The 20,689-nt window shown below is 39.0% G+C and overlaps 1 protein-coding gene across 1 annotated transcript in view; it reads right to left on the minus strand.

Moving 5' to 3' along the window:
• Nucleotides 1-20,689, minus strand: part of NPSR1 (neuropeptide S receptor 1) — a 57,515-nt gene that overhangs the window by 27,846 nt on the left and 8,980 nt on the right. Inside the window, exon 2 of the mRNA XM_040072937.2 lies at nt 16,546-16,678. Within this exon, the coding sequence (XP_039928871.1) occupies nt 16,546-16,678 (133 nt within the window). The remainder of the gene's footprint in view (nt 1-16,545; nt 16,679-20,689) is intronic.

The raw sequence follows: 20,689 nt of genomic DNA on the forward strand, positions 1-20,689 counted from the left end.
GAGTAACTGTAAAATAAATGTCCTCTGTCAAGTGACAATCCTGCCTGGATACCCATCAGGGAATCAAACAGGAATCCATACAATTTAGAGGCAATGTTTTCCAAGTAATTCAAAAAGAAATCCATTTCCCCCCTTAATGCTGAAATGTTGGACTCAAAGGATTATACAATTTAACTGCCAAGCACCTTTTATTAAAAACAAAACCGAAAACAAACATAATACAACTGTCATTAGGATTTGAATGTCTGAAACAGGCTGAAGATAGGAAAACCATAATCAGTCCTTCAGGACCACATAACAATTCTGTAGCTGTCAAAACAAGAATTAAGTCTTCCTATAAATTGACACAAATTGGCACAGCGAAAGCTGACTGCTGCTGATGTAGAAAATGCATGGTTCATTTCATTGACTGTCAAGTGTATCTACAAAACAGATTCAGGGCCACCACTGGGCCAAAGGAAAGGCAATCAAAATAACCTTCCTAAGGTTATCAAAATAGCCTTCCTAAACCATCCTCAAGTCTGGTTTTGCTCTGGAGCTCCATAGAAAACCCTGAGTTCACCTCCTGCCCTTCATGTTTCCTTGTGCCTCACTACATGCAACAAGAATAAAACCCCACCTGTTCTTGCACGCTGCCTTGTTCGAAAAATGTGGCATTTTGAGGAAAGTAATTTATGAAAAGATGCATTAAAACAGACCATTGTTTTTCCAGCCAGACTTAGAGATGCTGCTGCTCTGTTTTCCCAAACTATGTTACTGTTCTGCATAAAGGCTGTGCCTATGCCTGCCACGTACCACATCAGGACTGCGGCACTGCATGGAGCTGGTGCATCAGATGCTGTCAGTGTGGCCAAGTCAGACCTCTCTGACAATGCTGGATGCAGACACTCCTTCCCTGGGCTTCCAAAGGGTTCAACCTGAGACCGATATGAGGGCGCAGAAAAGCTCTGAGACCTACACACAGCTTTGCTATAATGGAGTCAAAGATCCCCACCAATGTAAAAAAGTATTTGGATTGTATCTAAATTTTAGTTTAAGGGCTAAGCCAGCCAGCCAGAAGCTGTGTCTTGAAACTTCAGCATGTTAAAATCATAAAAGACATTAGCTTTTTTCAAAATGTCTGTCTTCTTCTCCTGACCAAAAATGCATGAGCATCTTTGAGATTAATAACCAGATATTGGGATTTTCCCTGCAAGAAATTCACTGAGATTGATTCACTATAAAGAGTGTAAACAACTACTCTAATTTGAAAGCTAAAATCAATTGACTTGTGCCTTTTCCACATCCTGTCAGTCAACATTCTAGCAAAATAATTTTGAAATTGGAATGTCTTCCCAAATGATAAATGAATATGAACTTTTGTGTTTATTTACAATTCGCACCAAAAATGTAAATGTGGGAAAAAATATAAAGATCCAAGAATGTTTATCTACATCTGAAGCAATGAATGGTCAAGAAAGGGATGTGAGTATTTTTACAAACATCTTAGAATCATAGCATTATTTAGGTTTGCAACGATCTTTGTGAGGAATAAATAGCATAATCAACAGACTTCATAAATTCAGCAATATGAAGAATTTATAACCACTATCATTTCAAGAACATTTTCTGCAAGGCACAGAAAATGTATTGTGGAAATATTGTTAGCTGAAAGCAATGCTAACCCACCAAAGCACTCATAGTGGGAATATATTTGGTATACTAATGAGTGAGTGTTTAAGGATGTGGAAATAGAGTTGAAAATGCAAAACTCTATCTTGCAGGAGTCCATTCATTTGTGACATTTCAGAATGATCAAATTAGTCTTGTGTGAGAGCAAAATATTTTGTTTGTGATAGCATCTGCACACAAAGAGGTCCAATAGAATATCTCAAAACCATTCCCTTTCACAGATCCTTTCAAATTCACATTGACATTATAAACTGTGTAAGCAGGACACAGAGGTATTTAAAAGCATACCTCCAAGGGGCATGGTTTTGGAAGCATGGCTTTGTTTTTCCAACTATTTTGTTGAATCGATTTTTTCCAGTCTATTTGTATTAGCTGGGTAGAGGATTCACAGAAATGCAATTGTGTATTGTAATTTGACTTTGATCACAGTAATTTTCTTTCTTGTGTCTTCCAAGCAGTCTTCTAGAAACTACAGCAGTAATGGTATGCAGCAGTGGATATTGAACTGCTTGCAAGCCACTCAGGCAGCTCATAAAAACATTATTAAAAGGCAAATGCCCTTTGTGCTCATAACTTCTAAACTACACAAGCTGAAGTGCCTTAATATTTCTAATGGATTGTAATAAATTGAGATGTGCTCTCTTGGAGTTGGTGTGGTGGCTTTCCAGCTGACAGCTTGTGCTCCCCTGCCACTCACCCTGGTTTGGTTTGACTCTGACCCTCCCTCTAGTGCAAGAAGTCAGGGGTCTGAGCGTGGTTTGCTAAGAAGCTCAGTGACTGACAGGTGGAACACACATTCTTCCTGGAGTAATCTCATCTCCTGTGGAAGGAACCTTGTCAGAGCATCCTGAACCATTTGTCTTCTACTAATGGGTGTTCTCCGAAACCATGGAGGCTCTGGAAATGCCCAGTCCTGCAAAGGTGCTTTGGCTCACCTACTAATGTGAATCTGCCCCCAAGGTGAGAGTTCTAGGCGACCTGTGAAGGCCACAGAGGGCAAGAGTGATTTCTGTCTCCACGTGCTTTGTGTGTTTTAACGGGTAGAATAAAGAAACCATTTTAAAGATAATCTTGATGCTCACTGAGAAAGTGGCATAGTGCTTTATTTTCTGGTTGCATTAAACAGCAATCTTCCCATCTCCTAAGATCGTCCCTTGGCCAGCAACATCCATGAATGTTATGTTCAGACATATGAGTTTTCTCCTTTACCTGAAAAATAGGGAGCACATCTGAGGGTGTGCTTTCTCTCAAAATCAGAACCTGTGCCGGTCACCTGGAGCTTTCCCCAGAAAGAGAAGAGCAACAAGACTTGCTGTAGAGTTCAACAGCTGAATAAGTACTGCTAATCCTTATAGTGTGCTGGGGAATTCTTCTACCATTTTTTATTTTCTGTAAGTGTTGGTGTTATTATCGTCATCTTTTTTTCCTATCTTGTCTAGTTCTTTTGTAAACTAAGCATCAACTTTATGCTGTCTACAGGGTTCAGGTTTTGTGGCCTCAAGAAATATTTCTGCAAATTGCAGTTTAAAAGGATGCAGGATCTGTTGGAATATCTAAGACTTTCACACAGACAATAAGGCACCATTCTAGTCAGTATCAAATTGTCAACATATTTTTTCAGTTGGCCTCAAGATCTTTATCCCAAATAACAATTTCTGTATTGACTCACAATTTCCACTAAAACGGAAATTACTGTCCCTTCTGGTGTATTTTGGTGTATTAGAGACTCCCCTTTAATAGTGAATAAACTGTACTGCCTTAATTTCCACTGCTCCCCTCCCCATCCTCCAGTTCCATCTCTGAATGTAGATATTTGATTTGGATAACTTTGGTCTAGATAGGAGTGTGAATGCTCTTCCCAAAAATAGCACTTGAAAGTTACTTTTAGAGGTAGAGTTTATGCCTCTACCATAACCAAAAGAAGTTAGTAGGCAGAGGGCTGAAATTCAATTTTAAGTATACAAGTTATTTCATGCTCCATGCCTTTGGACATGGTATGCACTTACAGTAAGGTAACTTCAGAGTGCAAAACATGATTTTAATGCCATTACTGACAAAAACCCCATAGCTGAGGCAATATATACATGCTTTTCCCTGCCCCAGACACAGTGCAAAACAATTCCGTGCTGATTTCCATCAACCATTTATTTTCTCATCTATTCTTTCTAATGCCTCAGCGGATGGCCAATACTGAACCTTGTCTCACTTGTTCTACAATCAGGACCCAGTAAGCTGAGGTTCTACATGCTTATGTACTCAAAAACTTCTGGTGTAACAAGCATTTGGCAGACATGTAACTCCCTTTGAGAAATACCTGTGGGGTGCAAAAAGTGCCCTATTTTGAACAAAGCCAGTTGGTTTATTTACTGCATAGAAGGCAAACTGGGAATTCCGGAGGCATTGGATGAGTCCCATGTTGTGGTGTCCCATGGAACCTGGCAAACTCTAATTATCAGCATACCTGTGCAGGGAGACTTAGGTCTTCACTTACAGCCGGATTGCAAAGGCACAGGATACATTACTGATTTGTTTGTCTAAGAAGCTTCAGTGTTTGAGAGAGAAGATTTTATAGCATATTATGAGAAGACACTCCAGAGAAACTAGGTTGATATGCAACTGATGTGGTTGTCACTTATTAATATTAGACTAGACACCTTAGCAAAGCAAGGATTTCAGGTGGGTAGTTTTGTGACTGTGCTGTCTTTTGTGCATTAAAATTTCATTAGAGTTTCTGTCTTAGAGCAATCAGATTTGCCACTAATAACTCTTTGACACAAAGAAACTTATTTGATATTTGAGTATCACAACACTGTAAAACCTTATCTGAGCACATCATCAGAGATTGCAAATGCATGGATTCCACGAGTGGATTGGTGTTATAGCAGAGTCTTCATGGGTTCTGTACACTGTGAGGATACTTCAAAGGGATCTAGCAAGATCACTACTTAGAACGTGTCAAACTTGCTGTGTGCCTGCATGTATTTCTGACAGTGATGAGCAGGAATCAAAATTTACATTGATTCTCTGAATGAAAGATGGAAGAAATGTTCATGGAAGAAATGTTCATGGTATACTCCTTTCAAAAAGATGAACAAAACACTGAAAGACCCTTACTTTACCAGGGTTATGTACAAAGCTGTCCTCAGGAGTGGTGACACTGAATTCCATGCTAAGGATGAGGGAAAAAGCCACTCTGCTTTTCAGCCCTTTTAGAGGGAATCTGCTACCGACTTCCATGAGCAAACAGCTGTGACCTTGCAGTTCTTAAGAAAAGGATTTAAGTAAGAGAGAATGTCCCCTTGATTACCAAAAGTTTTGAATGTTTCATTAAAACAAAGATGATTAAACAGCAAATGGCATTTCTTGTGTTTCAGTTGGCTTATCAGATATTGCTGGAGAGACAGTTTCATAATGAGTATTGAAATTACCGTATTTAATATACCTTAAATCTTTTATCTTACTAGTACTTACTAGTAATACAGCAGTAACTCCAGCATTCCCATAACACACTAGAAAGCCAGTCCCTATCTCTGCAGCATGGAAAAGCCATTTTCTAAGAGGGGTCTCCATCCTTTCCATGCATGGCATCAGCTCCTGATTTTGTCCCTGCCTATGGGAGCTGAAAATGAAAATGTGTAGAAATATTTTTTCCATTCAAGACTAGAAAATGTCCATCAAAAAAACCAACACCAACTCAAAATGTATGTGGGTTTTTGGCTATGGTTTTGTTTTGTTTTTTAGGAAACAAATAAACATCTCTTTTTTGTCATGTATCTTCAAGTTCCCACAATTTCAAAGCAAACTGTTTCCTCATGCAAACAACCCCTTATTCTCCTCTTCTAGTGTGCAGGCTTCTGGTATATTTGAATAATGTTTTGTCTATTGTTCTCTTTTGCTAGTTTACAATGAAAGTAAAAATATCTTGCAAGAAAAAAATCCTTCTGTTTGTTATCAGTAACCCTAAGAAACTAGCATAATCAATCAACAACTTCTGCTTTGCAGCGCTGTTATCCCTCTTCCTTAAGAACTAACAAAAAGTTTCACTCATAAATGAAGTATTTGGAGATTTTTCCAGATGTAATTTTCACCCTATTTTGACTGATCACGTTCTTGTTAAGTGGGTCTTCACTCTCCTTTCTTCTTGCTACTGCATTTTAACAGAATAGGAGCGGAGAAACATGTGACTTACCTGCAAGTCACTTTTGGATTTCAAGGCTACAGTGTGGGCTGGTGGGTGGGTGTGGATGTGTGTGTATTACATGTGTGCAGAAACAGAATCAGATCCACACTGCATCCTTCAGTAATTTCAAGTGGTTCTTTCCACCAATGCAGTGGGGCACAGCACTTTTATGCACTGAACTAAAAAATCCTGAAGTTCTTTCCTAACCTAATCAATTTTATGATTCTAAAGATTCTGCTTTAAGGCTAATCATGCAGCTGTAGTCAAATGCACAGGTTTGGAGTAATATTTGTCTCTTAAACTACACTTTTGTTCCATATCCCATTAGATCTCTGCAACTACCTAAAAGGACACTGTAGAAAGTTGGGGGGCAGTCTATTCTCCCTAGTATCAAGCAACAGAAGGAGAGAAAATGGCCTCAGGTTGTGCCAGGGGAGTTTAGTTTAGAAATTAGGAAGGATTTCTTCACAAAAAAGGTGGTCAAGCATTGGAACAGACTGCCTAGGGAGGGGGAGTTAATCACCATGCCTAGAAGTATTTAAAAGACATGTAGATGTGATATTCAGGGACATGATTTAGTGATGGAGTTGGCAGTGTTAGTTTGGACCTGATCTTTTCCAATGTAAAAGACTTTGTGATTCAATGAACGAATTGTCTTTTGGGCAGTGCCTAGAAAATCTTGGGCAAGTTCCAGATGACAACTGAGAAACAAATCTGAGCACAAAAGAAATAATCCTGCAGTTTCCATCAGGTGACATTTCTATGCCTTACTGTGCTAAAAATAAAGAATCTGAAAGGTTCTGAGAAACATCTTCTCTGTAAAACTTTGTGTTTGGGGATGGAATTTGAGTCAGAGCCTTCTAAGGTCTGATTAAAATGGAGGAAGATTAGGTTCTTAGTTGTCAAAAATGAATAGTAATCCTGACATATTTGGTGATGTATGAACACTAGAAGGATTTATGTAGTCAACTTTAGAGATCTAAATTAGGAATTGAGTCCTTCTGTGCAAGTCAGTGAAACTTAAGCCCAAGTATAGAGCTGCTTGAAGTGTTTTGCTCTGTTGGCTATAAATTGAGCATGGAGAGGGTGACTTTGTATCTCACATACCTACAGTGAGGTGCCTAAAATAGACGGCATGAATAATCCCTAAAATGAATACCAGTGTGCTAGAATGCAGTCCTGAGATTTAATCCAATTAACTCTGACAATTATGTCCCATTTTTCTTCCCAGGACTGATGTTAAGATGTGGGCTTTCTTCAGAACTACATCTGTACACATGGCAAGAGGCTAACAGGGCATCTGCCCTTCACCCTCCCTGCTATTACACAGAATCACAGAATATTCTAAATTGGAAGGGACTCTCAAGGATCATCAAGTCCAACTCTTACGTGAATGGCATGTAAGGAGATCAATCCCACAACCTTGGCATTATTAGCAACAAACTCTCACCAGCTGAGCTAATCATTTATACAACAATGATGTTGTATAAAGCAAAAGTAGTAATGTTCTGAATAACCGTAACTTCCTCAGGTAGAAAAGGTCACAGATTAAAATTGCTTTGGTCAAAGACCTGCAGATGTAAATTGCCACCTACTAGTCAAACACCCAGCTGTGAGACAACAAAGGTGTCTGAAGATACTTGCCTAATCTGCATTTCACGTGGCTGACTAGAAAAGATACCAAGATTGGAATTTTGTTGTTCTTTTTGCTGTTTCTTTCAAATGCCACGTGGCTGCTCTAGAATACAAGTCCAGATCATACTGCATTTTTTTTTTTTTCTTACAGCCCTCAAAGTGCTGCAGTTGCCCATACAAATCTTTATAATCACCACACTGACTAACTGGTATCAGCAGAGCTGTGACAGTGCAGTAATTTAGCTACACAGTTCAAGTCTAAGCACAGGGTTAGAGAAATTATATTGCAGGTGAAACTAGGGGGTAAAAAGCTACTGGAAAAAAAACCCAAAACAGCTGAAAGGAAATGCTTTCGTTTTAGTCACACAGACATCTAGTCATGAAAAACATTTGTATGCAAAGATCTGAAGGAAGGACAGCTTCCTTCAAAATAATAGAAATGGTAAATATGGACCTCCTAAACGGAAATCTGTCGGTGGGTAAGTGGAATCGAGTTTAGGCTGTGTGTGTCTATTGAAATGAGAAAACTGTGCCTTTGATAAAGATAGGGTATCTAAGGTCCATTCATTACTTTTAATCCTTTCAGAAATGACTTATCAGCCAGGAAGAGCAAACGGAACTGATTCCATCTTAGTTTAAAATGGCATTAGCTGGGGTGAACTTGGGGAGATAGGATTATCACTAAGATGTTACATTAATATTCCTTATTTCCTTTCTGGGGATGTCCAGGGGCCCAAACCTTAGGCATAGCATTCAGAAACACTCCCAGATGACTTGAGAACAGAAGTCTGGTGCCTGATTGTGATTTTAAACCTACACATACACTGCAAAGGAGTAACTGTTGCACACTGTATTGCATACTTATAGACACGTTGTAGTTAGTTTTTCCCCTGCTCTAGAAGCAAGAGGATTTATGAAACTAAAGCCTATTAAGTCTCTAAAGTCTATATAAGGAAATACTCAAAATCTTTGTACAAAAATCAACACAAATGCTGAAAATACTTTATAGCTCAAAAAAATTACAAATTAAAAAAGGATATAGCTGGCTTCAGAGTGTTAAAGTGATTGAGATGCAGATGAAATGAGGGCATATCATCTTTGTTGCTGATCCCAGGTGGTCCATATTCTGCATTAAAAGTGGTGCTGGAACTACTGACAAGCAGAGAGAGTATGTCTGCTGGTTTGCATTTGCAGAGGAAGATACAGTTTATAACCCTAGGTGCTCTGAAAATTCCACTCTGAGTCCTGATATATGACAAACACGCAAACTGTCCCCTTCCAGAACAGTTTAGTACAGGATTTAGGAACTGTACTTTGAGAAAAGCAAAGACTTTTTTCATGAGTTCTCCTTGCCTGTGTGAACCTCAGCCCTGTGCTTGGGTTTAAGCTGCAGAGTGATTTTTGCTACCCGAAAGGGATCTGAAGAGCACTGTTCACAGAAAACAGAAAGAAAAACACTGGTTTAAGGATGTCTGCCTAGTGATTGCATTAATTACAAATCATGAATCATGGACATCTTGTTCCTGCATTTGTAAGATTAAAGCAGGCTATATAAATAAAAGTCATTACAGGGGTTTTAAGGGGATGATCATGCTTGCTTCCACTAGCAAATCTGGAGAGCTCATTACCTTTATATTGCCACTAATGGGAGGGACACTGCATTCTACCCTTATAGTTACTGAACATCAGCTTTTGTTGTTGTTGTTGTTTGGTTTGGTTTCATGTGTTTTTTTTTGTTTGTTTGTTTGTTTTGGTTTTGGGGTTTTTTTGTGTGTGTGTGTGGTTTTTTGTTTTGGTTTGGTTTTTTTGAGGGGGGTGGGTTTTTTTGTTTTTTGTTTGGTTTTGGTTTTTGTTTTTGTTTTGTTTTCTTTTTGTTTTTTGTTGGTGCTTTTTTGTTGTTGGGTTTTTTTGTTTGGGTTTTGTTTTGTTTTGTTTTGTTTTGTTTTGTTTTGTTTTGTTTTTGTTTTTGTACTAGTGTTGCTGCTTTTTACTGCAGTGAGCTCCAGTGGATAGAGTCTTAGCAAACACAAATACTGTGTCCAGCCCTGGACTTTTCAGTGAGCACCTGAGAAAGTATTTAATTATAAAGAACTACACGAGCATTTAAAAAAATATAGCATAACAGGCTTCCATCTGTGGCACTTATGATTTGGTTTGGAATTGGATTCTAAAGCAGAAGTTGTTGTCTGCAAACCTACAGCTCATTTCTGCATTCTCCAAATGTCCTATCTCTAGAATAGCTCCCAGCCAGCTTTCTGGGTACCTCATTCTGGCCTAAAACTGTCTGGTTACTGCATTAAGATTTGATCCATTGTTGTTTCTTTGTCTTTCCTCATATACTTGCCTGACTCCAATCCTTTTGTGCACACACAGTAAAGTCAAAGGTGATCCAAATGCCTTAGACCCCAGGATTACTGCCAAGTTTCCTCTACCTTTTTTTCTTATAGTCCCAGTCTTGTGATATCATAACTTTACCTCTTCAAGGAGGTAAATATTGCACAAAAAGAAGTTTCTTTTGCTTTACACTTCACAGGGAAGTAGTGTAACTCCATGGATTGTTTGAGCACTAGTCCCAAATTCAATGTTCCTACATTGCTAGACCGGACCAGAACAAAGTATTTTCAGGATACCAAACGTTCTATGTCAAACCTCTTCTTTCATGACTTCACCTCTAAAACATGACATCGACTGTATTTTCTGTGAGCATTTTCCTTACCCTGGCTGACCAAACACTGTGAAATAAAGACCTTGATACCCCCTAAAGAGAACCTCACTCCTTCAAATAAAGCTTCTTTCTGTCTCTCAGTTTTGATGCTGAAGTTGACTTCTGATTTCCTTTCCTACCTTCTGAGGATATTCCACTTTTTACCCCATCCACTTCAGGACTGGTTTGGGAGAAAATGCATTTTAAGAGGGATGCAGGTATTGGATATTTTCCTCAGGAAAACATCTATGTTTTGACTAACCGTTTATGCAGAGAAAAAAGAAGAGATACAGAAATTCAGAAATACTCGTGGCTCTTTATATAATAAATCTTAGAGTGTAGTAAAAGATGGTTCATAATATCAGGCTGGAACTGTACAGCACTAATGTCCGAGCTGAATATTACATATTTACTTACCTAAATTAAATAATACATACCTAAATTAAAGTAAGTCCCATGTTGCTTTCCTCTTACTGAATTAGTCTTCTTGGCAGAATCAGGATGGAAAAATGATTGCTTTTTTTCCAGCCAACTAATGCAGCCATGCAACAAATTTTCTTATTCACATAGTTTCACGGGATGCATTGAATAAGCAATACTAATATTGCTGTGTTTACTCCCAGAGACCACTTTTGCCCTTGGTAAATCGAATCACATTTATTCTGTGAATGCAAGGTGAAAGTTGTACTAAATGCTATAGTTTCCGTAGCCTACAGAGGAAAAGTGCACGTAATCAATTTCTTTCCCTGTTTATCAAGCCATGTGTACAGTCAGGTGATTTGCAGAGTTCTTAGACTTCCAGCTAGGTGTTTGGGAATCAAGCTGCTTGCAAAAGTGGGGAAATTGGATGCCATTGGGTACTCTATAAAATTTCTGTGTCTGTGCCTGAGGGAATATTAACAAATTACACTCTTTCTTCCCAATCTTGACAAGCTTTTTTCAGCAGCGATGGGAGCATGCAGTCCAGAACACAGATGATCCATTAGCAGAGACCGTTTCCTTAGATTAATTAGACTTTCAAGAGGTTTTAGGACATAATGAATATAAGAAATGCACATGTCCTTCTTTCAATTTTAGCAATGAATTCTGCAGTACAATTGTAACTTCCTTTAAGTTTTCTGCCTGTGATGAAACCTCTCCCCTTTTTTCAGACTTTATATTTTTCCTAAAAATTAGCAGACAATCACTGTGGAAAGAGGAGGAAGACAGATTTCTGGGAATTAGTTCAGTTCTGTGCATTAAGTTTCTGTGTCTTAGGTGGACAATCATGTAAATCATATTGGCAGGTTCTGGCCAAGACCCATCTGGCAAGATAGGCAAGTTTTCCAGTATAACTGGGAACTCTACAGACTTTTTGGCTGCCAACAGTCCACCTCCATTAAGGTGACTTGCTGATTTAGCTCCTAATTGGCTCTGTGCAATAAACTTCCAATGCTCATAATCACTGTGATATCTAAGGTACTTGTAAAACTGATGAATTTGTAAGTATGATTTCTCTAAAGTGCAGAAATATTCCAAGTATCATTTTCCAGATGAAAAGTTGGAAGAGAGAGCATTATCTGTTAATCATGTTCTACATGTTAATTTTGGTAATGGTGTTATTATATTAAGCTTTTCTACAGATCATGGAGTAACAAGTCATCTTCATTCATTCAAGTCACACAGAACAATGAAGAAAATTATTGAAGGACGGGCACAGTCCATTAAAGCAGTCAGTGCCAATATTGGTTGGCGGGCGGGGGGGAGGTGTGGAAGGAGAAGATAAAATTTGTTCTTGTACTGCACAGTTAGATGCACTCATTTAGTGCATTTAGCTGGAAAATTAGTTGGTAGTCTCTGCCTTCAGTCATCTAATCCAAAGTCTCCCTAGAAGTCTGTGACTGAGCCCAGTTGGTTTTAGTCTCACAGTCATGCTCTCTCCAGGCAGGGCAGCACAGAAACAAAGCAGCACTCTTTGCTTTAGCAGGGCCCATTTCTACCTGTATGCTTGTATTGCCCGGTGGTAGCGGGTTCTCAGCGTGTTGGCTTCTTGCAAAACTCTAAACAAAATGAGTGCAGCCGATAAGAACCAAGGCCTTCAACTTTCTGGGAGTAACTGAAGAAGGTGGCAATGATACACTTTTTAAATTACCTCCTTGTCTTTTTAATTCCATTCTCAAGTCATAGCTTAGGATTTGGTATTTATACCATAATATGGACTGTAGTGCTACATATGTTAACAGAATATCCTTTGTTTTCCTGTTCATATGTAAGCTACCATGGAAGTTAGGTGACGTTCTTTTCTATTTTCTCTCTTCATTACAGCCACAGCAATACCTATATGAGCACATATTTCCAAACAAGACTGCCAGACCATAGCTTAACATTTGGCATGCAGTGAAGTGCCTACATGTATTTCTACCCATAACAATGGACAAAATGCAACTGGTCCTAAAGTATTGATCTCTGCTAAATGGTGGGATAGAAACACACTGAGCTAAAGGTCATGACATTTCAAGTTCCAAATTTCCAGATGTTAATGTTGGAGAAAAAGATCTAAATAGACTACCTATTTCTGGTCAATAAAATGAACTTAAATACATTCCTCTGTCAGAAGTAGTTAAAGCTGAATGGAAAATAATGAGAAGCAAATTTTTTTCTTTTCATTCATTCTTATCAATTCATTTCTCTTAATTCATATTCAGACTTGTTTAATCTATTGCTTGATTGGTTTTGGTATTGGTCAAATAACAGTTCTTACTGAATTAACTCTTTGGCCCATGAATTACCTTTCTTATCCGCTACTACTCAAACAATTTGGTTTGATATATGCCTTATGTCCTGCTTTTACATTTTGAGAGTAAATTTAAGAAGGCTTTCATTTGGTAGAGCTGGGTAAACTGACCTATACAGATATAAATGACCTATACAAATATAACCATCTTTTCTGAAAACAACAGTATTTCACTTCAATATTTCCAGTTTTTACAACACCTGTGAGCTCATCCCATTCTTTGATCTTGAACCACTTGGTGATTTCAGTCAGAGGCAAACATCTTAAATACCCTAAGACTCTGAAGTTATGTAAAATGGCATCAGGTAGGGGAAGATGTGAGAGACTTCCTGCCAGGAGAGATATCTATGCCATGAGCATAACTTGTGCTAAACTCAGAAGAAATCTGTTTGGGGAAAAGTGTTTAGAAATACCCTCCTCACAGGGTAATCTCCAGAGCTTGCTCTTTCTGAGAAACTAAATTACCTTGAAGATAGAAATCTGTAGGAAACCTAGTTTCAGTTTCAATCTGCACAGATGAATTTGTTTCCAAGAACAACATTTTTACCGAAGAGGAACATGCCCAAAGGCAAACTGAAAACTGAACACAAGGCAAATATGCAATATTCCTCTTTGTTAAATTAGCTGATGCTGAGTGATTAGTGCTATTGTTCAGCTCAGCTGTTAACTCTTAGCTGATTTCCTAGTGCTTAATTCCCAGATAATTTCAAAGAATTGTGCACAAACTGAGAGACATAGACTTAAACGTGGTACTGACACAAGCATTGTCTAAGTGTATATTTAATGTGAAATACTGTGAATCGAGTCTTCAGGAATGTCCTTAAGCATTCTGAAGTTGAAGGGATTACTCACATTCCTACAGATCCCAGCAACCCTGAGCACCACATTGAATTATGATGTAGTAAAGGACCAGTAAGAGTCTTCTCTAGATTTGCAGAGTGGGTTGAACCATTGAATTCTGTTGGTGTTGAAAGAAGCCTCAATCAGTTAGTTACTTCTCATCTGCATCTGGCTTGGCAACCAGTCAAGAAGAAGAGCACTCACTTCCTATTCATGTATTATGCACGATTTTGCTTTGAATACCTTGTTTATTCTAACACGAAGGCTGTATTTTAACTTCATTTTGGTACTACATTAGTGGGAAAATGTGTGAATTGAGAGCACCACTCAACTATTGAGCCACAGATCAATAGAGAAAAAGTTTTTAAATGGCTTTGAAATGCCTGCATTGATAAAGCTATATCCATTATTCTTCTTTCTGCTACTGGGCAGAAATAATAAATATTTTAAGAACATCAAAATAGATGGAAGTAGTAATATTGACTAAGCAGAAACTGTTTGCCAGGAGATTAGGCTTCAGTTGGTAGGATTTAAATATGCTTGGCATGTCAAAGCAATGTGACAAGTCAGTGTTTTCATAATGTTATGCGTCTACCTCATAACTTGTTGTGAAAGGATGATGGCTGTTGCCAGCTTGCTTTGTTCTTAATAATGTTTTTAAAGATAAGAAAGTGAAATGGCTCCATTTCAGGAATTAAGTAATTTCCTTGTGCCAAAATACTGACAAGCAGTCTTGCTACAGGAAGATAAATTAGAGTTCTGACTCCTGCATCACAAAAAAGAAATCGACATTGCTTGAAAGGAGCCTTGCTGTTCAAGCTGGAGTTACTTCTTTTAACACTGCAGATGTGAATGTCAAATGAGTTTTCTTAGTGAATTTTTGTAATATGAAATGGAACAGACTGTTGAACTCAGGCAATTTTAAAAGTCAAGGATAATTTTAGGGAAGGGGAAGTCAGAAGAATCAGCAAGTGGAACACACGGATCTCAGTCAAATTATAACATCAGCTGTACAGCACTATTTGCTGCCCACATCTAATGGTATATTTGCCTTGTTGTCTTTGCCACTGTCACTAATTCTTTCAGCTCCCTCAAAACTGTACTTGCAATGCCTCCCTCTCCTTTCATGCTGACAGTATTTAAACCCCTAGTGAATAGTTCTCCATGTACCTCCATTCAAATACAAAAAGTCCTCCTTCCTACAGGTACAAAATGGAAAAATTCCACTTATCCAGCATAGCAACAGCAGTTGACTCCTCCCAGTACACCTGACAGTAGGTAGAAAAAGGTTTATGTCCATCTGAGGCTTCCCTCTGCTCTTCTGTTCATTGTCTTTACTTCCACTTGGCTGCCTGAGTACATTCCATGCACCTGGGATCGGGAACTCTTTGAGCAGAGACTATTTACTTTGAAACTCCTGTGAACACTGAAATGTTTGATCTGTGATTGATGCTTCCAAGCTGTGGGGTGAAGCTTTATTGACCTTCCTTACCTGATGGAAAATACCGCTGGCACATGAAGGAAGTGGCAAAAAGGTCGTGACTGAGATAAGAACTCAAACCATTTATAACAGATGATTCAGGCAAACAGGAAAACCAGCTGTCAGCACTTCAGAAGAGGGGTCACTGCAAACCTTCATCTCCTCACCTTGCAAGGATTCTTGCATCACCTGTTACAGGCCTGCCTCTTTACATTCATTTGCACACCCTGGTCTATCTGTTTCAGCCGAGAGTAGTTCTTCAAACTGAACATGCTCCTGAGCAGATATGGTTGAGACCATGAAGTCCATTGATTCACAAAAACGCATGTTGAAAATTGGGCAGAGTAGTGCTTTGTTTTTCCAGTTTATACACAGGTACAACAGACACCAAAGGAGGATCTGATATTGTTGGAAAATCATATATTAAATGGCTCTTTAATGAAAAAGTGCTGTAATTCCTACCATAGCTTAGGAGGGGGGAAAAAAGCAATAGAAGACATATAAATATATCCTAAATACACAAAGAGTACAACACAGATGTCTTGTAAGCAGGGATTAGTAGCAGGACACTGTTATAGAAACAGCACATATTTTCCCTTGGGAAACTTAAACCCCCACAAATGTAGTCCCTTCAAGATCACAGAGAAACAAGGTGCTGCTTATACCCATTTCCTTTCCTTCTTGCTGAGACTGACATTTTACAAAGCAGACTTCTGTATATTTCACATTCTGTTTAAAAACTAAAAAGTCCTTGGATCAACATCCTTTTGTCCATTAAAAAAAAAAAAAAAATCTAAATGCATTCCTCTCCACCTTTATATTATTTTCCTTACTTTGTTAAACTGGACAACATTAAGTTATTTTCACTCTTCACTGCCAGAGTATAATTGATGGAGTAGTTTTAGAAGAAAAACACAAGAGATCAAGAGATTCATCTTAAACTAGTCTAATTTAAACAGTTCCATGACAACAGCTGGAGACATACCTTCTGGGAAATGCAGATGCAAACTCAGACTGGAAGATAAGATTTAGTGACTTCAGTGAGTTGCAGCTGCTGCATACTACTACATCTAGCAACATCTTTTTTAGATCAGAGTCACACTGAGCCCTAAGATAAGCAGCCACCCATTTGCTCTATGGCAAACTGCAACTGGACATTAGGTGGCAACTGAATTCTTCACCATTCAACTCACATTCTCTTATTTGTCATTTAATAGTGATTCCTGTGCAGGTCAGGTGCCCTTTCCCCTCCCATGCACTACCTGTGATTGCCAGCTGAGTAACAAAGTAGGTCATTCGAGATTTCCGCTTCCTCCTCCAGGTAGAGAAGAGCACAATGGCATTTCCAGCAATCGTGACAATAAAGAGAATCCAAAGAGTCACCAGCTGCTCTGTCTGCAATGGAAAGAAGGGAAAAGAGCATATTGATGGAGACAGTCATTTATCCTCAGACAAATGAGGTGAGAATGGAAAACAGGAGTGAAATTTGAGTTTTGGAATTGATTTCAACTATTTAGTCTAAAACACATTCTTGGGTGTTTTCTTGTTGGTTTTTTTATTGTTGTTGTTGTTTTTGGTTTGTGTGGTTTGTGGTGGGTTTTTTTGTTTTTGTTTTTGTTTTTTTCCCCCAGAAAATACTTAACATGCATCACTGCTTGTGATGTTCACTCCAGTTTGGTTTGCAGGGGCTGTATATTACCTCTCTCTTCACAAAACCACTAGCAGTGTCTGTATTCTGCACCTAGTGCGAAAACAAGAGTCAGCTCTCAGCTTTCTTTGTGCTGCTCCAGCAAGCTGTGAAATAACCAGCTGCCTCACTTCATAAGGGATGTTGATAGATGAGCTCCTTTGGAGAAATGGGGGAAATAAATACTTCTCTCTTCCCCAACTTCAGTAAGTCTGGGTCATTCACGAACCCTATGAAATTCAGGCATCCTCTCCATGATCTAGATGTACACCAAGACAGAAAAGGAAGCATGACCCGCTGAAGAAAAGTGTAATTGTGTAGCGACTGAAACGTGATGACAAAACGTCCCCTAGTGGTGTGTGTACAAAGAAAACAAAGTAAGAAAGCTGCTCGTGCTCTCAAAGCATCAATATGATCTGTCTGCAAGATCATCAGGGTATGTGTCCACGTTTATTTGTTTGGTGAGTACACACCCAGCCTTTACATCCTAGCTACTGGGATGAGTTTTAGGTAACGTCCGTGCAGTCGTTCGGGATCTTTCCATCCCAGACAGCAAAGCCACAAGGTGGGAGTTAGAGGAAGATGGAGGAGGCAGGTAAGGGTTGCAGCTGAGCAGTGGTCCCAGGTGCCAGCCCTACAGACGTGGCCCCAAGGACCTTTTCCGAGCAGGTCGGGGGAAAAATGCTGTCAGCAAGACCCCACCTACCTGACTGGTCTGATGGTAGAGCAGAAGCTAGGGAGAACGCTCATTCAAAGCATTTCCATACCACTATGGGTGAGCAGGAACCAGAGCTCCTTCTGCTTGCAAAAATAACAGCTCACTTCACGTGAGCGTGGGGAGGGAAGGTGAAATGAAAGGAATAGAACAGGGACATGGAGCTTCTTGCTTTATAATTAACCCTAGTGTCCGATCAGCACTTAGCCCCATTCCTGGCCAGCAGTCATTGTCCGTCCTCGTCCCTCCCATGGCTCTCCCTGGGCAGCCTCTCCTGGGAGCCAGCCCCAGCTTTGCTCCAGGCAGGAAGCCACACTGCCTTGTGGATCATGCGGTCATGCAGGGAAAGCAAGACCTGACCAGGAGTGATTTGATGTTGCGCTCTGTGCCTGAGCCCAGAGATTAGTTTAGGCAAACAATGAAGGCCGTGTAGAGAGGATTTCATTTCCCAGCGTGATGATTTTCACCAGCATAATCTACCTACTCGTGTCATCTCACCTAACTTTAAATATCCAAAGAGACGCAACTATTCTAAATTGTCTTAGTATTGTCTGGGTAATGACAGTGTCTCAGAGATGAGTCACTACTCATCTCACCTACCTTGGGACAGTTGTCTCCACTGAATATAGAGTGACCTAGATGAGATAACCTGTGTGGGCTAGATACTCAGCTTTTAGATTAAAAAAAAAAAAAAAAAAAAAAAAAAAAAAAAAAAAAAAAAAAAAAAAGAGCCATATTTTTGGGGTATCTGTAAATCTCTTGAATTTCTTGGAAACAAATTTCATTAAAAATGTGCGGCAGAGGTATGGTGAAACTATTTTTATGGGGATGCTTTTCTTAGTACAGGAATTGGAAGGAAATGTCTTTTTGGAAGACAATAAAATCATAAAAGATAATATTTCACATCACTTTTGTCCTTGAAATCAATTATTTCCCCTCAAGTTTTGTTTTGGCTTTTCCATTTCAGAAAACATCTCTCACATAACGAAAACTAAGGGACTAGGCCTATTCCTGTTTTCTTTGTATAAAATCAGAAGAGCATTTTCTTGAAAGAAATTATATCCCTATATTTTACTGATATAGATAGGAACAGAACAAGGGTCTGACACTCAAACCTCATGATTCCCACAGAAGAAATAGTTATGGAGCAACAGAGGCAGTGGTAGAAGGATGTTTCCCCCACCACAGAAGCACAACACAAATGGTCAGATTAAATCCCTTCTGCCAATTTAAAAGCAATGCCTAACAGTTAAGCAACGTTAGACTCCAGAAATTAAACCAGACTGCAAAGATAACTTTAAAATGCAAACACTGAAAATAGAGGTAATTCTGGAAGACAAAGAAATAAAGCCAAAATTTCTATTAATCTATTTGTGGGGGCTGCCATTTAGACAAAAAGGAAAAAGATCACATTCCTGGGGATTAAGGAGACATAACAATAGGCAACTTAAATCACCGCAGCCTCTCTCAGTCTGTGTTAACTTGCAGAATGAAAACTTCCATGGTTATTAATGGGATACCCACTGTGATAAAGGCTTTTGCAGAAGCTAGGACTGGAATTCAAAATTATCTTCATGAATTGGAAACCTGTACCAGGAAAAAAGCAACACGCTGTCCAACAAGGAGAACTTCAGGACTGCAGCGTAGTGAGTGTAATCACGCTTGGTTGGACCAGAAACAGCCTTCAAAACATCAACCCTCACTCACAGCACACGTGCAAAGTGCCCCAGAACATCATGGCATCACCCTACCATGAGAGCAACAGCCACCACCACTTAGGGATCAACACCAAGCTCATATCCACTCTAATCTTTCTACTGGGCCATGCCCACTCCTGGACACAGTACCTCAAGAGAGACACACAAATGAGTTGACATAAAGGATATAGATGGGTGAAACAACTGAATAAAACAAGTTGCTAAATCCAGGAAAGGCTGACTGCGGGAAAAGATGAACATAGCCTTGAGGACACAAAAAGACTAATGTAAAAATGTAAAGGACTAATCTCTTTTTTAGATCCACTGAGGACTGGACAAAAATCAAAACTATGGTACAGAATTCAGGATGAAAATTTAAAAAGAAAAAGAAGGCTTTAAACTATATCAGAGAAACTGATTGAGCCAGTAACACTTTAATCTGTGAAGCCCTAAAAAATAGTTATTAGATTAGAGAGATAGCTGATGGCTCTTTGAATTTCACTCCAGCTGAATTATCTCTAGTTTTATTATAAATCATCTTCAGGTGGTTTAGACATAGAAGTGTTTAATTTCATGTCTTGTTAATTCATCAAACAAAAATCCTTTCTTAATTACAATCCTGGATGAAATAATTTACAAAAAACATTCCTCAATAATATGTTGTGCAAACATCAGAAGCATTCTGATAAAAAGAAGGACAGTGATATCTCCCAAACCTCTGTTGACAAGGGCTTCTTTTGAAATGGGCACTAATAATTACACTAGATGAGAATGGCATGAGAAACTAGTGTCATACAGCAGTTATTTCAGGTTAGAAAAGCTAAAGATGCTGTTGACAATATTAAGCTTGCCAACAAATGAAAGTCTGCCTGGACTCCAACAAAAGTCAAGAGGATTTCCTTGGCTTGACACATGCTGCTGTTCCACAAAGCTGCTGTGTTTGCAGCATGGAAGCGCTTGACATTCAGAGAGCATATACGTGTTTTGCTATGTTGCTCCAAGATTAAAACCAGGTTTAGTCAATGAAGAAAATGCCTGTTCATGGGTGAAATGTAAGCCAGAAAACCTGCCTGAAGATTGTGTGCATTTTTCTTTGGCTATAGAAAAAGGCTTGTAATTTTCTTTCTCAAATAAAATTTCTGAATCCAGAGGCTGGAGTAAGTCTAACCAGAGGTGTATTCGGCTTTATATTTGAGGCAAAGATCATCCAGGCAGCCCCTTTAATCAAGACCGTAGTTAAATCCTCTTGGAGATGTAGGGTGGCATTTTGGTACCACAAAGCCATCCCTCCTTCCAGTTCCCCCCAG

This window comes from Hirundo rustica, chromosome 1, assembly GCF_015227805.2.
Source record: "Hirundo rustica isolate bHirRus1 chromosome 1, bHirRus1.pri.v3, whole genome shotgun sequence".
NCBI lineage: Eukaryota > Metazoa > Chordata > Aves > Passeriformes > Hirundinidae > Hirundo > Hirundo rustica.